General features: G+C 45.6%; 3 protein-coding genes across 3 annotated transcripts in view; 1 reads left to right on the top strand and 2 right to left on the bottom strand.

Moving 5' to 3' along the window:
- Positions 1-375: 375 nt before the first annotated feature.
- LOC4816649 (ribosome biogenesis protein WDR12 homolog) lies at positions 376-2,130 on the bottom strand. Its single transcript, XM_001356029.4, has 4 exons — positions 1,851-2,130; positions 1,135-1,798; positions 828-1,074; positions 376-769 (listed from the first exon to the last, which is right to left on the bottom strand). The coding sequence occupies exons 1-4, from the start codon at positions 1,907-1,909 to the stop codon at positions 480-482; spliced, it is 1,260 nt and encodes a 419-aa protein (XP_001356065.2). The 5' UTR covers positions 1,910-2,130; the 3' UTR covers positions 376-479.
- Positions 2,131-3,060: 930 nt separating this feature from the next.
- Positions 3,061-3,738, top strand: LOC4816563 (uncharacterized). Its single transcript, XM_001356030.4, has 2 exons — positions 3,061-3,215; positions 3,331-3,738. Exon 2 carries the CDS (start codon positions 3,351-3,353, stop codon positions 3,645-3,647), a length of 297 nt encoding a protein of 98 aa, XP_001356066.1. The 5' UTR covers positions 3,061-3,215; positions 3,331-3,350; the 3' UTR covers positions 3,648-3,738.
- An 841-nt stretch (positions 3,739-4,579) lies between these two features.
- Positions 4,580-15,168, bottom strand: part of LOC4816678 (flocculation protein FLO11) — a 29,929-nt gene continuing 19,340 nt past the window's right edge. Inside the window, exons 3-7 of the mRNA XM_001356031.4 lie at positions 9,165-9,353; positions 8,932-9,045; positions 8,740-8,823; positions 7,404-7,505; positions 4,580-7,334 (exon numbers count right to left, since the gene is read on the bottom strand). Coding sequence (XP_001356067.3) covers positions 5,626-7,334; positions 7,404-7,505; positions 8,740-8,823; positions 8,932-9,045; positions 9,165-9,353 — 2,198 coding nt within the window. The 3' untranslated portion in view covers positions 4,580-5,625. The remainder of the gene's footprint in view (positions 7,335-7,403; positions 7,506-8,739; positions 8,824-8,931; positions 9,046-9,164; positions 9,354-15,168) is intronic.

Raw genomic sequence — 15,168 nt, 5'->3', positions numbered from 1 at the left:
TCATTTTCAAAATATACCATATAATATACAGATTACAAAAACTAACTTAGCCCACTTGTGCCCCCTCTATTTAAACAGTTCAACGCCTTGAGGTAAATGGCGGAAAATATTACTGATTGTAAGATATTTTTAATTTCATGCCATCTTTCCTCTAAAAGAGGATACCTTTCACCTGGACTGCTCTAAAATGATTTCATTTTCATTACCTTCTGTGGAATATATTTCAATATACCCCATTTGTCTACTATGTGCTAATCATTCTCAAGGAGAGCGAATAAGAGAGACTTAACCAATTTGAGCCAGCCGATAAAATCGACTGGTTGCGAGTGGTGCGCGCCAAAAAGTGGCCAATCTCCTAAAGAAAACAGTGCTATAAATCGAGCCAAACTATAGTTTCCCTTTCGGAAGGAAATATTTATTTTAAACTTATGTTGTATTTATAAATTTTGTATAAAAAGCAGTTGTGGTTGTGAATGTGACTACTTAGTGTCCATATTTTCTACTAATGCCTTCCGTGATTTAAACACACGTACTGTGTTGTCAGAGCCGCCGGATACGATATACTTCGGGTTGGACCAGTCTATGTCCAAGACCTTCTCTCCATGACCCAGCAGATCGTAAAGAGGAGCCTTTGGACTCCTACAATCCCACAGCTTGTTCTGATTGTCGTACGAACCAGATACGAAGAGGAATTCTTCTGTTGTTGACCACATCACGGTCTGGACCCAGGCGTTGTGGCCCAGGTAAGTGTTACGGACGACAGATCCCTCTGTAAAGACAATCACACATTGTTTAAAAATTACTTTGAAATTGTGGTCAGCTCCTACGGTTCGTTCTAGAATCGTACAGGCGCAGATTCTTGTCCGCCGATGCCGTCAAAATGAGGTGATTTAGTTTTGAGTAACTCGCATCGAAGATTGACTTGTTTGTGGATATCTCGGCCTTAATGCCTTCTAGGCTCAGGTCCCACACCTTGAGCGTGTGATCCCAACTTCCTGTGAGCAGGGTGCTGGCATCCATCCACTGCACCGCAGAGATGCTTTCGCGATGTCCCTGAAGAGTGATTTTTGGGGTCTGCGAAATAAATGTGCCAGTGATGATTTGAGTAGGGAATTAATTTTATGTTGTACTCACTCTAACTCCGCTCTCCTTCATGCGCTTCGATGTTCCTTCTCCTGCATCTTCCAGCTCAGCTGACCACACTTTCAGCATAGTGTCCCACGACCCTGTCGCAAATCGCTGTCCATCTGGGCTGACGCTGACGCTATCGACGCCCCTCGTGTGACCCTTGCACACTGAAACACATTCAACAGTATTGGCGCCAACATTCCACTGCCACAACATAGCTGTTTGGTCTTGTGAGCTGGAGACAAAGCGACCGGTGTCGTCATCTAGCGAAATCCAGTCCACAGCTTTGATGGGAGCCGTGTGACCGGGGATCGTGAGAATGTGCTTGCCCTTGTTGGTCCAGATGTTCAAAGTGTTGTCATAGCATCCCGTCAATATCCACTTGCCAGAGGCCTTCACTGCCGACACCCAGTCGTCGTGGAGCAGGCAGTCTTGCGGCTCTGGGGCGGGGAAGCGCTCTACGTACTCAATCTCTATGGCATCCTCAAAGCTAATGGCCTTCTCCCGCAGATGGTCACACAATCGGCCCCTCAGATACTCATCGAAGACCAGAAAATCAAAATCCACGGCAGAGCTGCCCTTGCTCAGAAGCAAGGCGTTCACGAATGTGTTCAGTTCCGCGGTTGTAACTGTTCCATCGATGGCATAGGGAACGTCTGGCACTGCATAGCTGGAAAGGGATACTTGGATTCATTTGTTTCGCTCGTTCGTGCGACTCTTACTGTTCTTGTTTGGTTTTGAGGTGCACTTGCACCTGCCCCTCGCCGTTGTCGATATCCATCTTCGTGCCCACGTGCGTTTGGATAGGCGGCACTCAAACTTGGCGTTTCTTTGCGGGTGTTCTGCGACTTCTGCTCCGATAGTTTACTGATTCTGTAGAACGCGGATCTAGCAATCTTTGTCTGGACATTAGTCTATACAGCAAAGTACTTAATCCTTATTTTTTGTTCTTTAACTGAGCGACTATGTTTTATTTTCGATTAACTTATTTTCGACTATTTATTTTCTGGCCCTCAGACATATACCAAAATATACCGTCTCATTTTAAAAATATACCGTAAATATACTGACGATTTCAACATCATATTCCCATTTGCTAGTACTGAAAATAGTATTGGCTAGCAAAAACAGGAGGGCTAGAAAAATTAAATACCGAAAAACAGCGGATGGAAAAGCGGAAAAACGAGCGAAATATAGCGAAACGAGCGAATTAATTAATTGTAGAAGTTGTATGGAGTCAAAAACTTTTTTTGTTTGCAAGGAGCACCGATTCTTTATTTTTTTCATAAAATTTCTATTGCATTCTATCGATAGAATTTAAAAAATATATTAGTTAAATGTTATCGGAATGGAAACGGACTTTTAAAATTGAAATCTGTGCCAAAAAATTATGAAGACTATGTACGTATGTACGTATGAACATATGCATATTAAGCCATAAGCTAAGTTTGTACCAATTTGCTAAGCCAGGTTTTATATGGTATGGTCCACACATTCAAAACAATAAGAAAACTGTCGAATTAAAATGATTATTAATTATCAAAGCTTTGCAAGCCATTCCGGTGGTGATGATTTTCTGTATTTTGTTTTCGCTATCACATACATATTTCGCAAAATGAGTAAAACGAGATGGAAAAGAAGACACGCCAATAAAGACCATACCAGCAATGTGTAAATGACTCTTCACATATCAAAGACTGGTAATTGTACATTTTTTTGATTCAAGCCATTAATATGAACCAGATAGCACCTGAAAGACCACTTCGTGGTTAAGTGTGCACTGGAAGGTTAAATGCCTCTTGACATTTCTGAAGTGGCGCTCAACCTTCGCATTAAATTTGGACAAATGCCCAAGAAAAATTTCCAATAAAAAATATTCGTGCATAACTTTATGGGTCGGTGGGATATGGAAGTAATTTTACTTTTTATATTGTTTTTTCCTGTGAGCTTCACAAAAACCAGAAACGAAACCAAACGAAAGAGTCAAAGCTTTCCAGACGTTGGGGTCTTCCAGCGACGGAGCTCAGCTTATAAAACGAGCTCAGCGCCTGCGCAGCCGAAACATTACAAGAAACGACACGCGCAAGGTAAGACAGGGTCTTGAAATCCGCAAGAAACAAAATTGCCTAAACCATTCGTCCAAACGAATCTACGTGAAAGCCTGAAGATCGAATTAGTCTAAAAACCGCGCATCTCTTGCAGTTTACATATCCTCAAGAAAAATGAAAGTGTTCGCGCTGTGTTCGATGCTTGCCTTGCTCCTGGCCGGCGCTCAGGCCCTGCCCCAGGGCCGCGAGGGGGCCGCCTACACGAACGAAGCCATCCGGCAGGCACAGCAAACCCTTCTCATACCCAAGGACGCCCAGATACAGAACGTTCAAGAGGGCATTGAGCTGGGTGCGTACGAGCAGATTCCCGGCAACCAGCGCATCAATCTCTTCGAGATCCTGGGCGACCAGGTGCCCTCCGAGGTGATAAACAACCTGCAGGCCCAGGTCGACCAGATCGGTCGCAATTAAGATGTAAGACTTTACTTGTTAGATCATTTCCATTTCGCATCTTTTGTTAAGTTTTCCAATAATAAAAAAAAAACCACAAAAATGAAAGTAATTTAATCACAGCTATTTGTCTTCTGCTCTAGCCAAAGCGAAAGTAATCCTCCCCAAACCTGTTGGCTCCTCTCCCGCGCCCAAATTTTTGATCGAAACTGATCGCGGGGGTCCGATGTGATTTATTGCGTTTTTGTAGCTTTTTCCTAATGCTCTTCGCTGACTTTCTCCTCGCTTATCCCGGTGCGCATACAAATTAACAAAAACATCGCTTCCACCAACCAGCTGGTGTCCGCAGCCCCTGTGTTTGTTGTTGTATCCTCAACCTTGTTACATAAGCGACTTTTTGTGCGATGCGATTGTGCATTACAGTTCAATACGTACGAGTACGAGTAAGAGTATGAGTACGAGTATGAGTATGAGTATGAGTATGAGTACGAGTATGTAAGCTGTTGGCAGTGGGTAACCCGAGGCGCCTGCCCCACCGGCGGCTTTGCTGCGCTGCCGTGATGCAACAGTTGTCGTCGTGATTGTGGTCTTCGTTGTTTTCTCGGGCTTCGTTTTGTTTATTTAATTTCTGGGTAATTGCCGCCTCATGCTCTTGCATGTGTAATGAGGGATCCGAGAGGGCGTGGCTGATGCTGCTTATGCAACCGATGGGCAGGAGGGGGACCTCACGCTCGCATTCCACCTCTATCTTGAAAACTGTCAAGAGAATAAAATGCGTTTTTATTTGCCATGAGAGAAAAAGTAGTAGCAGATACACCCTATTACCATTCCATGGTTCTCAAGTAACCGTAAATATTGAAATTATTTATTTTCTCAAGTTTGTATTGGAATTTTTTATTTTATAATTCATACATTTGAAAATGGACTTGAAACTAAATTTACACTAGTTAAAGTATTTCTAAAATATAGTTTACTGTATCTCAAAAGACTGTGTGTGTGTGTGGGGGTGTGTGTGTTAGTTTGGAATCATCGCCTAAATAAGTTAGATATGCTTATACATATATATATATAGTATGTAGGATATGTAGGACTAAATAAAAAAATGACTGCATTATCATTTTGACACTTTGCTTTCTGGTTAGTTTTTAGTTTTTGTTTTCATTATTATAGTTTTTAAATTCAAGATTTGCAGCTCTTAAGATCGAGGATTATTTATTTCATGCCAAAATTAAATTAATTAAATTCTGTATATCAAATAAATTACGATTAAAGTAGGTGTACGTGTAAGTTGCTTTAAATTAAAACCTTTTCATATTCAGTCTAAACTTAAAAGCTTTTCAAATCGAAGAGGACTATATAATTTGCCATTTCATTTTAAAATAAATCACCTTTAGAGCAAAAAATTCACATCATTCGGCTCTCCGTTTCCAAATCATTTCCATATTTTCGTTAAGAAATAAGTTACAAATTAAATAAATTCAGGATGAGATAAAACAAGTTAAAAATTGCGACTTATGCGATGAATTTCGATTGTGGTCGTGCTAATGATTGAATGCTTACGTGCACTTAGGTCGTACGTATAAATTAGAGATGCTCATATATGATATATAGTTTGTATCTTAGCGATACCTGCTCGTATTGCTGTCCTGTGTGCCTCGAGAGCTAAACCAATAGAGCGGCATTTAGTTATTGCATTTGGAGAGCCCAGCTTTGCTAATCGTAAGATATTGTTTTATGCTTATTATGTTGATAAATTCAGATGGTGTACATACATATGCTTATGATCATTACACGCGTTTTATGCAGTCTATGGAAACAACTTCCACCTCCCAGAAGACCTCTGCTCCTCCCTCCTTCTACTCCCTTTCTGACTACTTAGACCTAACACTCGATCACTTCAATAGCTGGATTTTCGTTGGCTAGGCTTTAGAGTGTATATATATATATATACAATAAAAGGTTTGCTTGTCGATCCGGTTCAGACCCCGCTAGGTGCCGATCAGTAGATCCGCTGAAGGTAGAGCCGTCCCAGGGGCAGTGCCCGCTCCACAAAGCTTTTTTCGGCCCGCGTCGACGACTTGTCTTCTGAGGTCGTCTTGGCAATAGTCTCTTGGCTCTCGTCGAGCTTGAGGCTCTCGGCATCGGCCTTGGGATCCACGCCGCCCGATGTCTGCAGTTGACCTGCCCCAGAGCCCAGCTCGTCGATGTCCAAGGCAGAGATTGGAGTGGATCGCGGGGTGGTGGGTTCTTTGATTTCCCCACTACTGTTCCCGATGCCCTTGCCCATCAGTCCCTCCAGAGCATCCAGCTCTTCGCTTGTCTCGTTCTCGCTCTGGCCGTGGCCAATGTTCTCCAGCTGCAGATCACTCGCGTTCTGAATGCGCGTTTCCCCGGAATTGTCCTCGGCACTGTACATCAGGAGGGGTACCACCGAGCTTTTCTCCTTGCTGGAGGAGGCAGACATCACGACGTGATCGGTTGTCGAGGATCCCTCGAGATAGGGCTCCATGTCCCCGCTGCCACTTCCGCTTCCACTGCCGTCCAGAGCTGACTCTTGCATCACCTTGGTATGCCTGTTGTCCGCCTCGAAGGGACTCGGTATGCTCCGCGGCTCGTCCTTGGTGTAAGAATCGGCCACATCCTCAAGCTCCACGAGGGGAAAGTTTACGTCTCGCAAGCTGAAGTCGTCTTCGGGCAGCGAGGGGTACGCCGGATTGGACTCGACTTGTGGCACATCCTCATCCGCGTCCATGTGGTGGGTGGAGCTCATGGGAGGCATCTCACTGCTACTGCCGGGGCCCTCCGTACTGATTTCTGTCTCTGGGTTGGCTCTGGTGCTGTTCTTCCTGGTGACGGGGGAGTTCGAATCTGTACTCGCGCCAATGCCAGAGCTGGGACCTTCAGTGGTGGAGATTATGTGGTAGATGTTGTCACTCCCCGCTGTGTCCGGCTCCAGTTCCCCGTCGGGAATCTCAGCTAAGGCATCCCCAAAGCCGTTTTGTATGAACGCGGACTCCGCCCCACCTGTCCCGGGCTCCTCGTACCCTTGGGTGCTCGGCGAGGGCCGCTCTGTGGTGAACTCCCGCTTAAAGCTGACCTTGCTGGGATCGTTCTGGGCGAGTGGCAGCAGGCCATCGGCATTGTAGCTGACGAGCGGATCTTTCTTTGTATTCTGCTCCACGTCGTTGCCGCTCTGGGCATGCGGTCGCTCTATGTAGCCCGCCGAGGCAATAAGCTTTAAGCTCTCGCTGCTGGAAGTGCCTGGAAGTGCTTTCGGGGTTGTGTCTTGGCTAAGCGGCGCCAACGCCGCCGAAGTCGTTGGTGTTGCTGCGGCGTCGGTGGATATCAGGACAGTTGTTGGTGTCGGCGGATATGTTGCTTCGGTTGTCGTTGATGTTTCTGTTGCTTGTGTTGTTGCTGTTGTTGCTGCTGTTGGTGTTGCTGTCGTACTGCCAACGGAACTTGCCGTTGTTCCCGAAGGCGGTGCTCCCTCGGTGGTAACCACTGTACCTGTACCGGCCGACTTTCTGGTGGGAATCGCCGACTTAGCCTTGTTATCGTCGGTAATCCGAATCTCAGAGGGCTTAGTGATCTCCTTGATGGTAATATTCCAGTTATAGCCAGCGGGCTGAGCCACTGCCGCCGGCTTCTGGGTGGACGTGGTGGTGCTGCTCGCCTCGCTGGACAGCGGCGGATTGTTGTCCAGAACTGTGGATTGGGTGTGGAAAGATTGGATTAGTCTCGAACGCCATGAAGGCCCCACCGTGTGGCACTCACTCGGACAATTGTCGTACTCGGGGCAGCAGCGGCCGGGCACGTACTTGGGCATGCAGTCGTCCCGCCGGAAACAGGTCACTGAGCTGCAAACAATCTCGCCGCCTGCAACGAATGGAGTGTGATTGGTAAAAACTCTGGCAAATGACGGTACTTAAGCTATGAGATGTGTGACCAACATCTGCCGAAACATATTTAGAGCTTACATTTACATCTCATTTATTTACAAGAAATTATTGCCTCAAGATCATTATTTATCGACTGGCAATTATCCAATTCAGGACTTTTATAAAACTTTATATATATTAGTATATAAGTTTAGATAAACCAGCTCAATTTGAGCCTCAACTGACCCTCAATTTTCTGAGAATTATTATAAATATTAATGTCAGGTGATGCTCGGGACAGGCAATAAATCTTAATTTATTTCTAATTTCTCAAAGATTTACTCTTTTTAGATTATTCTGTTTACCTGCAATTCAAAATAAGTGAGCTTGAACTTTATTGGAGAGAAAGTCTGGCTGGAATCAACGTGAGTTTTCCTTTCGATGATTATTTCTGTGTATATTGAACCAAACACCGAGAAAAATATATTTTGTGCACCACAGAATATGACGGCAGATCTTAGAAATATTAATTGAAAACTAACGACAAGGATGAGAAATGAGGGGAAAGTCTTCTACAATATTCTGTAATACATGGTGGGATAATATATTTTTTGTTTTGCCGACAAGGGAATACTCAATATTCCGTTTCCGCCATCTTCAGTTCATCATCTCCAATTCCCGCCGTTTGACTGTCGCTTGAAGTTCCCGCCATTGCGATTTTACACCATCTTCAGCTTATTTTATTCTGTCGTCTTTTTGGTCCTTTTCTGTTGCTAGTGCGACGACCCAAGTTCGTTATTCATTAGTTTTCAAGTCGTTTTCCAATTGCAATCATCACAATCATCACAAGTGGCCAGTGGGAGGCTACTTAAATATTCCCTGAAATAAGTGTCCGTTTTTTTAAACCTTTCCGACCTTCCGTGGTTAAAATCGGTCAAGTCATTCAAGAGATGTAGATATTAGTTCTTAAATTGAATTTTTAGCGTTTGTTATTCACGGTAAACTATTTTGGATGTATCTAAAAACTAATTATGGATGTTATAACCACCAGTTTTTAAGGTAACGCTACAAGTATATCCACTATTTTCTACTCATTCCTAATTAGTCCCAAAGGAAACCTTTGCACCTATAACTGTCCAAGACCCAATACCGAATCTGAGTACATGGCACTGCAACGGCTGTATATCGATGCCTCGCCTCTTCTAGCTCTACCGTAAACTCAATCAACTCACCTTTGCAGTAGCAGACAGTGCATGGGGTATCCGGATCCACCAATTTATAACCATTGGCGTAAGTTTTTCCATCCTTTTCGCAATCTGCGCGTGGAAGAGGAGGAAGAGATTTGCATAAATGCTTCCGAACGATGCCGGGTGAGGGTGTGGGTGTGGCTGTGGGCGTGGGTGTGAGCCGCAGCTACCACTTACCGCATTTATAATCGGGACAACAGTGGCCGGTCCGCTGGATGGCGCGGCAGCTTGTCTGCTTCTCACAGTGCACCGTCGTCTCTGGCACCCAGAGTCCGTCCAGCAGGCAGTGGCCTATAAGCAATTCGAAGAGGCGGCGCGGCGCATTGTTTGTCATTTAGTTTGCGAGCAAAAGGTGGGTGCGGGTGGAGCAGTGGAGGAGTGGAGGGGGGAGATTAGTTTTCGGGACTTACCCTGCGGCTGCTGCTGTTCTGGTGGCGCTTCGGTGGTGGTGGTGGTGGTGGTGGTGGTGGTGCTGCTGCTGCCGAAGGTGATGGCGCCGCTTCCGCTGCTCGATCCGGTGCCAGCGATGCTCGGCGTGACCGCCACCATGACGACTGCGGAGGATGCGCTGCTGTTGCTGCTGCTTTCAGTGGCAGTCACTGCAAAGAGGAGAGGCACACGAATGGGAAATTAAAGAAAGCGGAATATCAACAAAGGCTAAGAGAGGGTGAGGTCGAGTTACACTGGAAGAAAAAAGCCAGGGTGTCAGACCAATATTTAAATATCTAGCACACTGCGGGGTGATTCATTCGAGGTCAAAAGGGTCAAGTCTTACTTATTTTCCCTACCATACAATCGCCTATTGCTGTGGGACTTTTGGAGAGTGTATGCCAACAGGAACCAGGGCCCAGGGACCAAGGCCTTTGCCTTGCCATTGCCATTGCCCCCTTGTCAGTCCGTACCTACATACATATTTGAATGAATGACATTTTGATAACAGTTGTTTGTTGTTCCTGTTGCTGGACCCGTTGTTCTTGCGGGCTGGCGAGGTAAAATGCTATCAAAATACGGGAAAGTTAAATGAGTTTAGTTTTAGTTTGGCTTTTTTGTTTGCTCGTTGGGGGAGGTCCCAGTTGGGATCCCAGATTCTTCTCGGCGGCCAAGATGAAGTGGCAGCTGCTTTGTCTATTGCAGTTGATTGTCCAGTCGGTGTATAATTCTGATTGACATGCCCTGTACGAGCACAAGAATATCTTCCATTTCGTGTTTAAGGATTTGGGGCTGGGGGAGTGTCCCTTCCATGAAAAATGATTAAACGGGTGAGAGCATTAATCATATGCCCCGAGTCTCACTTTTATTGCGGTTGTCCTGTCTGTCCCTTGCTAGGGCTCGACCTTCATAAACTGTGCGAGCATGTGGCTCCCAGGCCAAATTGTTTTCCTAGCACTCATTAGGGGAACTGCATATGTGGCTGGTTTCTGCCCTTGTGCGCCTGGCAGGGGGACTCTTGTTTGGGACTGTTTTAGGGCTCCAAAGGGACCGCTCTTTGACCTACATTTTGCGACTTGAGGAGGTCTCTTGAAGAAGTTTAAAGTATGAACATGAATTGACTGTTTTCAGCAACAGATCATACAGAATTTATGTTCTAGCGCCTCTCGTTTCCCAGACATGAGAGCATTCTCATTGACGGTTCTTTCCGCATGTCCCCTAGTACCTGCACATCGCTTAGCCCGGTGTTCTGCACTCATTTACTGTCTGCGACTTGCATTTAGCCGGCTTGAAAACTGTTTGTTGCTTGTTTGTTATGCAAGACACAGGCACAGGCACAGACACGGACACACATGGATGAAACTCGAAACGTTGCAATTAGTAGAACAGCTTCCCGCTTTGCGGTCTGTTTTCATTGTGGAACGCAGCGCTAATTCCCCGAGCTTCCATTGTCTCCGAGTCTCTGAGTCTCCGAGTCTCTGGGTCTCTGGGACTCGGGGCTCGTTGCTGCCGCTGCCGGTCTGCCGTGTGTCTCCCTGTATTTTGGATGGCCAACACGTTTTAAATGAGCAAAATTATTATTCACATTATGTAGAACACCCAGACAGACAGAGAGGACAAACAAAAGCATTTGGCTGACATTTGGCTCGGACTTAAGCAATACGAATCGCGCAGATTACGTATACGCCACCGAAAGATCTCATTTAAGATTTTCCCCGCCATCTATCTCGTTCCACTCTGCTCTTTTTGTACTTAAATTGCGAGTGTTCTTGACAATGAATTGTGAGCTGTGAAATCGCTTTGTAAATTACCCTCTGATTGTTTTCCGCAAGACAGAAAGTACTTATGGCTTATGCAAATTCCCCATCGAAGGTGAGCACTTCGTCCCCATAAATTGCATTGATTTTAAGAGAATGTTGCCTTTACTTTCGTCGTGATAGATGATAGCCCAATGGCGAGCAATTGTTGTATGCAAACATCACAAGTAAAATGACTTTCTGGCGGATGAAAGCATAGGGCATGGGCCGAAAGTCCATCCATTAAAATCATTACAGTTTGTAGCACATTTTTGACAGCCTCCCCCTCTCTGTGCTCACTGCACCAGTGAACCGCACTATTAATAATACTTAACACCATTGATAAATACGGACGGCTATAAACGGCTAAGGCCGGAACCAACAGCAATAACAAATCATCCCGAAGTCGGGGCCCAGTCCTGTGGAAATTGCCGAAAATTGTCAGCCGAGACGCCCGGACGCCCACACTTCATAAACTACTCAACTCTGGCCGGGAGCAGAAATATTTTCTATCATTATCATTCTATATTAGATTTTCACCAAGTGGCTTTTCCCTGGTCGCCCTGGCAGGGTCCTCTTCCCCTTCTGTCCCCATGCATTGCTAAGCAGAATTTCCGCTGTGCGGTTTGCGGGCTTTCTTAAGGAGTTTGCGGTTAGTTAGACAGAAAATCGCTGGCTTGACAGGGCCTCTGCTGCGCTCTGCTCGAGGAGCAGTAATAAAGAAATTTCTTGGCCCATAAATTGTAAGTGTAATTGCAATTTCATCGGGACAGGAAGTGAAGCAGCAACACGAGTTGTTGAAGTTTGTGAACTGTGAAATCATCGGAGAGTCAAGTAAGCTCGGAAAGGCAAGTTTATGATGTTTTATGGAAGTGTTTTAAAACATAGACACGCTCTGAAATGGGAACATAAGTTCTTCTGGATATTCTGTTCTTTTGTTCAATCCCCAGAAACACACAAAAAGGAAGGCGGGACTTGGAACTATTAAGACTTGAATTATTTATCAACAGACTAAGAGCTGTCCAAGCACTAGCTACATCGTATTCGGTCTATTCCAGATCTCACGTTGACACTTAGAACATGTCGTCATGCTTATAGATAGCATTATGTATCCCCGTGATATTTCCATTGTCTCCTCTGGGAATTTGAGCGGAAACCGAGAAACCAGCGGCGCGTAAGTCGGCAGTTGTGAATGCGATTTCAAATTGACGCTTAAATGGCATTCAAAACGAAAGCAAAAACAATAAAAGACAATCAAAACCTAGCTGACAGTGGGACAGTGGGACGGCGGGACGACAGAGCGACAGTGGAACAATCTGACAGACGGACAAATGACTACAAATGAGCTTTTCGAGAGCTCCTCTACTTTTCTCGGGCCGTGTTTGCCCCTCACTTATTGTGGGGCTGGGGCAAAAATGATAAATGAGCTCCGAGATGGCGGAGGCACACACTTTTGTCTCACAAAAAAAACACACACTCATCGCCTCAAAAAACCTTAGACAACAAATTATTTGGTTAAATGGCAGGTGATACGCGGGAACTCAAAATATCTGGGAGGAGAGAGAGCGGGCGAGATGAGGTTTATGTCAGATTGAACAAAGTTTTCTGATAGAATCAATCAAATGAGATTTCTTTTGTGGGCAATTGAACAGCAGATCTAATGTACAATTTGTTCTATCAGAGAACTAGCAAAATAATAATGGTTATCGTGAAGAGACTACTTCGTTAGGAGGCCTATCAATCATGTGTTTCGGAATGCAAGTGTAATATTCAAATACTTAGATGCACAAATCTAAATCGTTCCCTATTGGCTCAGTCTTCTTCCGTCGAGAATGCTGCAATGATTCTGAGCATCGTTGAAAATGGCATTTGCAAGAGAGGGAGGAAATCTTTCGCATTGCTATGCAACTGCCTCTGGAATATCAGTGTCATGCCCGGCTGCTTATCAAAGTATCTGTGCAGACGTGTGAAATGCGACAATAAGCGCTACTAATGAGCAGCGCTTACCTCCGGCCAAGCCACCTACGCGAACCACAAGACCATTCTCTATTCCACTCCCCACAGCCCTATCCATGTCCATGCCCATGTCTGTGTCCTTGTCCAGGCTGGGGATATTTAAATTAATAACGGCGCGGCCTGGGCACGCTGGTCGCTCCGTCTGGACTGTCATTAGGCGCATTAAAAGGGAAATTAGCCCTCCAACAGACATCTACAGATGCGCACACGGATGGATGCGAGGCGAGCGCAGCGATAGATGGATGGATGGAGATACACTCTGTCAGCTTTACGTGCCTGCCTAATTGTAGCTATTTGGGTAATCATATATACTTGCACTTGGGGGCTCCCAGAGTAGAGAGAAGGGGCGTCCACTGGGCATTGGCAGATACGTTTCACAATGACAAATTATTACATCGAATTTATTTTGCTAATCAAATATGGTACATTCTCGGTAATTACACTCTGCAGCACAGTGCCAATCGAAAAATGTATACAAAAATGAACAGGCGCATGCCATGAACAAATGAAGCTGCTTGACAATTTTCCACCGAATGACAACCCGAGAAAATCGGCTTAATGATCGGGGACTCATCGTGGCACTACTGCATTATATATTGGGTATATATTTTCATTTTCATAATCAATATGTACGGAGGCAGAGCCAGTAAAGCAGGGCCATCGGCCATACGCCGTGCCGTGTTGGCCAATCAAAGTCTCTTTATAGGCTGCCAGCTCGGTGAGCAGTGTGCGGTGCGGTGTGGCAGGGCATTGCATAAGATCCAACGACTGTGCTCGGCGCATTTGGCCGCCCTGAACTCTGTCAAACCGCAAAGCCAGCCCAACCTCAAGTCCTCTTCAGTGGATGGGCTAAGTGTTGACTTGATTCAATTAAGCCAGAGTGGCCATTCGCACTAGGCCCCTCTCTTTCTGTTTGTGCTGCCGTCGCCGTCGCCGTCGCCATCTCTCTCTCTTACCTGCCCGGGGCTGTGCAGATCGGCGTTAAAGTGTAACACTCCATAAAACAGATGCCCCGCTTGAACGTGACCACAATATAATTACCCGCAGCAAGACCAGCGCGCGCCACTTGTTGGTCTCGGGCAGGGCCCGTCCCGTACCATCCCGTCTCCGGCTCTGGCTCTGGCTCCGACTCGGTGGCCGTCTGTGTTTGCGTCTATGATGGCTCTCCGGCCCGCAGTGGTCTTTAAAAGCTAATTTACATGCCCTGCTTGGACCCTCAGTCTAGGCCACACACACACACACCCACACCCACACACACACACACACACCGATAAAAAACTAAAGAAAGTAAAAGTTTTTTTAACACTTTTCATTTTAGAAGTTGCTCTGAGAGTTCGGCACGTGTGGGCAGGGCTCTTGTGTGTCTTTGGCCTCTGTTTGCCTTTCGCATTAAGCCAAAGCCCTCGGGGGGAGCCGAGGCGGCGGGGACTCGAACACATTGTACTATCGAGTGGTGTCAGATTTGGTGTTGAGTTTGGCTTTTGTAATTGGTGGATAGCCACGAAGTTACGGCATCAATAAGCGTTGCATATTTTTCTGTTATTTAACTCTTTATTGGCCGACTGGACGACTGGCTACTGGTTTATTTTGATAAAATCTTAATGGTGGCAGTCGAGACTTTCATTTTCTAGGTCACATATATGCCCATTAAAAGAAATTTAAGGAAGGAGTTCAGCGGTCAAGAGGTTATTGGTGTTTGTGCTTTATATTGAAGAAGACTTGACTTTGGTTTGTTTAAACCATTTCTAGTCACATTACAAACTGTTGCTTTAACCACTTAAAATCTCCTCATGTGGAATAATCGGATTCGAGCAGCAACTTTAGTTTTCTCTTCGGTTTTCCGCTCTAATCACTTAACCTTTTCATACATATGTTGAATGTAAACATGCAGAACCTAGCCATTCCACGTGCCGAATGGAAGCCCCTTGAAAACGCAACTGTTCCGCTATGCCAAAAAAAACATCCTCAGCATCAGAATCGGCATCAGAATCAGCAAAATTCGAAAACCCACAATTTCACAAACGTAGAATCCGCAAACTCATCCAGCATCCACTGTGCCGAGTCAGCCGGAGACGGAGCCGGAGCCGGAGCCGGAGTCAGTCCTGTGCAGTTGGCTCTGGTGCGTCGAGGCGTGCTCATGACCACTTAAAGCTGCTTTAGGCCTCCTCCCAGT

Source organism: Drosophila pseudoobscura, chromosome 4 (assembly GCF_009870125.1).
Source record: "Drosophila pseudoobscura strain MV-25-SWS-2005 chromosome 4, UCI_Dpse_MV25, whole genome shotgun sequence".
Lineage (NCBI taxonomy): Eukaryota > Metazoa > Arthropoda > Insecta > Diptera > Drosophilidae > Drosophila > Drosophila pseudoobscura.
This window is presented reverse-complemented; position numbering and strand designations above follow the sequence as displayed.